The sequence below is a fragment of the Falco naumanni genome, chromosome 1, assembly GCF_017639655.2.
Source record: "Falco naumanni isolate bFalNau1 chromosome 1, bFalNau1.pat, whole genome shotgun sequence".
Lineage (NCBI taxonomy): Eukaryota > Metazoa > Chordata > Aves > Falconiformes > Falconidae > Falco > Falco naumanni.
In genome coordinates, this window is record NC_054054.1 from 52,488,209 (window position 1) to 52,494,208 (window position 6,000).

Sequence of the window (6,000 nt, forward strand, 5' to 3'; positions counted from 1 at the left end):
CAAATTTTCATCCCAGAAGCCTCCATTTGCTCAAATCTCCATATTCCTATGGAAATAAGCATAATTTTGCTCTTCTTGCGCATGTCAGAGCAGAAGGGCAAAAAGGGGAAGAATACACAGCTTCGTGGGTTCTTGTATAAGAAAGGTATCAGAGACAAAATCAAAGTTTTCTCCACAGAATAGATCCTCCAAAAATTTCCTTTTGAAGGCACAGAAACTCTCCTTCAAAATGTTACCACTGCTCTCAAATGACAGAGTCCCTCCCATAAAAGGGAGGCTTTAGTTAAATCCTAAAGTCAGGTAATCCCAGTATGATTTGCCTAAACCCTTTTTTGGCTAGTTTAAAAGTAGACATACATGTTAAAGAGAAACGCAGGAGAAAATGAGAGTCCTGTGGTACCAGGTGCAGTGCAGGTACCAAAGGCAGAAAGGAAACAGCACATTCCTGCGTTCAAGACACTGAGCCTGCACCTGCAAGTATTCAGATAGGTTCCAAAAAGTTATTTTCTGCCTCCAGTCCCCAAATAGCAAACAAATGTGTTGACAGAAGATTTGGGGAATTCACTCACCACTTTTTTCTTCACCACCTTATTTTCTTTCATCTCACCATTGCTTTGCTGTTTGCTCTCCATTCTGTTACCTCGTTAGGTGATAGCTGAGGAAGAAAAGAGGGAAAGTTGTGGTACTGTTCAGCTGATGCAGATTTTCTTTTTTTAATAAAATCATAAATCTGACCCAGGAAGGACTTGACAAAGCCTATAAGAAGTCTAGCTACTCCCTTCAAAAGTCAGATCCTCATTCAGGAAGGCATTAGCAGCACCAAATTAGCAGCAATCGAAACGTACATGCTAACTGTGTTTAAGTAGTCTACTCAGAGGGCAGCATGCTTTTCAAGCAGGCATAGTAGTTCCTAGCCCAACTAAAGCATGAAGGGGGAAAAAGCTGCAGTATCAGGCCCTTCAGTGAATGTGCTGTCTCTATTAGAATAGGAGCATCAGACCCCATTGCAACTACAAAAGGAGTTTAGATAGTCAGGTGGAACTACTTAACTATCGCTGGGTTGCAGCCAGGACATTTGGATTAATTGGTGGTGTGATTCTAATGATTATTAGACCTTATAGTAGCTGGGGCATTGCCTGAATGCATTTGCAAAGGAGAGGTCTATTTATTTACTGCTCTGTATAGAAATTTCTTGCCTGAACATCCCCTTATGTGCTTTAATAATGTTAAAGGACATTTTAATCATCTTTTATTAAGAAACTAAACTGATTTCTGGAGTTCCAAAGAGGATGGATTATCTGTTATTTACACTGTGCTTCTTTGTATAGTCTTGGGCAGTCCATCAGTCTGTTCAGTTCATTTGGAATATGGGTTACCGAGTTCTTCTATCTCAACATCTTGAGATGACAGCACATTTCAAGATCTTTGCTTACTTGGTCATTATGGTATCAGTAGATCCAATCTTGAATGCAAGTTGTCTTGTAGACAAGAGTCTACAAGATAGCGAGCTATATAATACATGGGGAGTAACAGTCAATTTAGTGAAACAGCACATTGGAGTGGAAATTGTGTTGAGGCCATCACACAAACAAGACATTTTCTAAGAAGAAATCCTGTCTGATACAAGTACTGCCATTGGCAGTACTGGGGCCATTATATCAAATGGTTCCAAGACATCAGGCTGAACTTTTAAGTTAGAGAAGCTAGAGACATGACAGCATACTGTAAGTGCCGAAGCCAGAAAAATTACCTTCATCCCTCTTTACCTCCCAGTGCACTCAATACTAAAAACCTGCAAACAACTCCTTTTACTCTGCTGCAAAGGGCCTTTGTCAATCCCTGCTAAATTACTCTTCTAAAAGAGCTTTCAAGGCAAATGTATTTCACTTTCTAGGAGAGATGCTCAGTCTCATCAAACAGTTCACCTGTCTCATATCACATTTAACAAGCATAGCAAAAAATAACATCAGACTGGCTCAGTGCAGCTCCCACATGCTATACTGTATTTCATATATAGATAATGTAGATAATTAAATTAACGAAGGTTCCGATAGAGCACAAACAAAGTGTGATCAAACTGGAATTTAAGAGCTTACAAGACAAATAATGTATGGGGCATAGCACTTGAACAGACAGCACAGGCTCAGTCAGGAACAGTCTGCCAAGCATCTAAAGAGACATAACACAGCCTCACAGCTAGGCCACTAGGCAAGGATAACTTGTATCTACCTTCCCTCACGGCATTGTTTTTTATATGTCTAATTCTTTGTCTTGTTCTTTGAGCCATCTTTCAAATGCTCTTAAGATATGTCTCCTGTGTCTGGAAGGTTTAATTACTAGCAGTGCACCATCTGCAGAATTGTTCAGACTGAACTGTCCCTCCTGTTCCACTTGTTTTTGAACATATCCACTTGACTGTAGAAGAAGGCATGTTATGATATCCAGGACAGACATCCAATGTGATGCAAAAAAAAAAAAAAAAAAAAAAAAAAGAAATCCAGGCTGAGGAGGGAGTAGAAATCACTGAAATCCTGCATGGATATTTGTCAGTGTTACTTTTGTAGTCTTACTGACTTGTGTGCAGGGAAGAGAGACATGACTACAGCAAGTGGGAACCCAGTCTTCAAATTGCAGTGTTTAACAAAATCTGAAGAAGTGAAGTTCCACTTAGGGGAATGAAAGTCTGAAATGTGCACTACTGCTGCTGCTAGCCATTCATTGAAAGGTTTTAAAAGATGGTGTGGAAAAGTGTATTCCTTCCCCCCAAAGTTCATATTGCTAGTACCAGGTAAGTTATTTAAATTGTGGATCCAAAAATATTCATTCATGATTCATTCTTTATTATGGAAGATTAGATCTTTCTGCTTCCTAGCTTCCACAGCTAGTCAGGAGGTGACCCATGAGTCAGGAATGGCTGATTTACGCCAGGCCAGGGGGCACCATCTATTTCAGCATTATGATCAGAGCTACAGTTTGCTTACCTACTTATCTAGCAGTTTATTCAGCAATGAATGGGTTGACTTCATTAGTAGGACATGCAATCCAACTGAGTCCTACAAATTGTTAGCCTTGGCAAGGATGGCTCAGCAGTTTGCGGAGCAGGAGCATTATGGCTGGCACAGCAAACTGACTTGAGGGAGGTGTGGATAAACCTACTGTAATCTAGGTAATCTAGGTTTGGTTCTGAACTTCTACAGAACATTCAGCATTCATTAACTGACTGCAAGTCAGGAAAAACAAAAGACATTGGAAAGCTGTTGTGTTCACAAGAAGCAAATACGCAAAGGGAGTTGTTTCAGATGAACTCAAATTTTAAATGGCCATATTTGTTATGTTAGATGACAAAATCACAAAGGAGTTGGCCACCTCAGAAAAGCTAAGTTATAAGCCACAGTTACTAAAAAAACCCAAACCAAAACAAAAAAAAAACAATCCCAAAACCCAAAATAAGAATTGTATAAGACCTGGAATAGATCAATTATTGTTGTTGTCCAGTCTGACCATAAAGCACTGTTTGGGCCAGTAGCCAGTGAAGGCCCATTTGCCATCTTGTTCAGATGTGCCTGGACTTACACCAAGTCACTGGTCACTCCACCTAAGGCACAACACAAGCAGGCTTCAGGCAGTTTATCAGCAATATAAAAGGTTATGCTGACAAAAATTCCTCATGATGGGCATATGCAGCTTCCATGTCTGTCTCCCGAATGCAAAATATATTACCTCTGTAGAAAGATTATGTCTGTGTCAACATTGTGCTACAATGGACAGGAAAATGTGTGAAGAGAAGCCTCCAGTGACAAAATTCACTTGTAATTATAAACCAGCACAGCCTCTCAGGAATGGAAAGGGACTGCTTTGCACTCCTCAGAGTAAACCTCTTTCAGGTGTAGCACAGAATAGTTTGGTATCTTTTAAATGGGAGAAAGAGAAAAGAGAGACAACACTACAGTATGGTGAATCACAAAGCTTTGGAAAACATGGTGGTATAAAAATAACTGAGACAGACTCAGCAAGTCCTATTCGGCCATGGTAAACTGATATCTAATTGTACTGGAAATCGGTAGGTGCTTCAGAAGACCTTTATTGGTTGGGGTTTTTTTTATTTGTTTGTTTTGTGGGTTTTTTTGGTTTTTTTTTTTTTGTTTGTTTGTTTGGTTTTTTTTTCCTGATTCAGTACTAGAATTGTAATAAAATTGTAATAAAAGAGCACAGAGGAGAAAAGTTCTGAATCTTACTTCTGTCCTGTAGCTTGTGTGCTGCTACCTTTTTTCCACTCACCTACAGCTGAAATTCTCCATGGGTGAACACTTGTACCTTTCAAAACAGGAGCTGTCCTTGCAATGTAACAGACAAGCTGAAGACCTCTCTGCTTGAAGCTAGATGCTTCTGTCATTAGTCTATCGCGTCTATTTCAATAAATGTGCTCCTCTCCCTGGTACTGTAAATCACACATATATACCCACACAAAATAAATCCACCATTGATTAATGAAAAGATTGATTAATGAGAGTATGCAGTGTGAAGAATACATTTCAAGTTTCTGTGTTGCCCAAATCAGGAACAATTTATGTATTAGATCTTGATTAAGTGACATAACTATCTGGTTAAAATAGGTGTTCTGGAACCCCATTAGAAACTGAAGGGATTACTTTTTCTCAAGTAGTTCTGTTAAGCTAGATGTATTCTGGTGCAAATAATACTGTACTAGTCAATGTTTCTTATACTGCTTATGGAAAAAGTCAAACAGTCCCAATATTAAAATACCATTGCCAGAGTTAGGTGTGGCATGACTTTAATGGGGCACAGAGCATTTCTATGGTGCTGAACTATTTAGTAAGAGTTCTCAAATTATGTATTCTGATTCTTAAATTCTCAAATACCGTAGACCCCCCAACTTCCAGAAACATCTGTTCTTTTAAATAATCAGTTGACATAACATTAAAAAAAAGTATGTCTCTTTTTTCCTCTATCTGTGGCATCAGTCCTAAAGTGTGTTTACAAGGTGATGAATTATTGTACCTGGATTTCAGTATTCCATACAAGTCACAATCTGATCTCTTATACTGAGAAGGGGAAAGACTGAATTTCTATTTCAAAATTAAATGCTTTGTGTGGGTTTTAAAAATATAAACTAGGGGAAAAAATAAAGTTATTTTCCATAGAAATCTAATAACCAGAAGAGGATCACGGGAAATTATTTGCTTACAATTTTCACAAAATTGGTTTATACCAAGATAAATGTTCCTCCCTCCCTGAATCAAACCCTTGAGAACATTGCCAAATTTGAGAAGTAGCTCCAAAGTATCAAGTCCAATTTCCAGGCGCTACTCACCACTTATCCAAAGTATTCTTCACTTCCAGCGGTTTCTCAAGTTCAAAGCAGTTCAGAAGCAGCCCTTGTCAGGGTTGCTACAGCAGCCCACTTCTCTGAAATAGGGACAGATGAATTGCTGAATTAAATTTAAAGCCAGCTTTAACTCTTTTATACCTTTTCAGAAGTAATAAATGATTAACAGTTAAACCAAAGCATAGTATGATGCTTTAGCTGGAATTCATGCAATAATTCTTTCCTACCCAACTGAGAACAAACTGCCTTGTATGGCTGCAATACCATACAATAGGTCTTTGTTTCAGTCACCACACAATGTGAAAAAGCTTTGCTTCCCACATTCAAACCATCAGACATTTGAAATGCAAGTGCCTAAGGCTAGGACTCGCATTCATATACTCTTACAGGATTACAAGTGACCAGGTGGAGGAACACCCACAGCATTCCATGTACTGCAAAAGGCTTTTAACAGTGATGTGTTGGGCCAGTACTTGTGCACGTGAGACAGTGTGTGCTACTTGTTGGGAGTCACCTCTTCACAAGATTTTGAAAGACTGGGACAAGACATACTGTACAGTAACAAACCCCACGGTATTTCATAAAAAGATTTACCTTGTCTACTCTTCTGGCTTTGTGCCATAGAGAGGAACTCCATATCAGTGTTGGTTTAA

At 39.0% G+C, this 6,000-nt stretch overlaps 1 protein-coding gene across 1 annotated transcript in view; it reads right to left on the bottom strand.

Annotated features, from left to right (window-relative positions):
• The window catches only part of SLC2A9 (solute carrier family 2 member 9), a 107,251-nt gene extending 101,837 nt beyond the window's left edge, over positions 1-5,414 (bottom strand). The window contains exons 1-2 of the mRNA XM_040594041.1: positions 5,333-5,414; positions 570-655 (exon numbers count right to left, since the gene is read on the bottom strand). Of these exons, the coding sequence (XP_040449975.1) occupies positions 570-632 (63 nt within the window). The 5' untranslated portion in view covers positions 633-655; positions 5,333-5,414. The remainder of the gene's footprint in view (positions 1-569; positions 656-5,332) is intronic.
• Between the last annotated feature and the right edge of the window lie 586 nt (positions 5,415-6,000).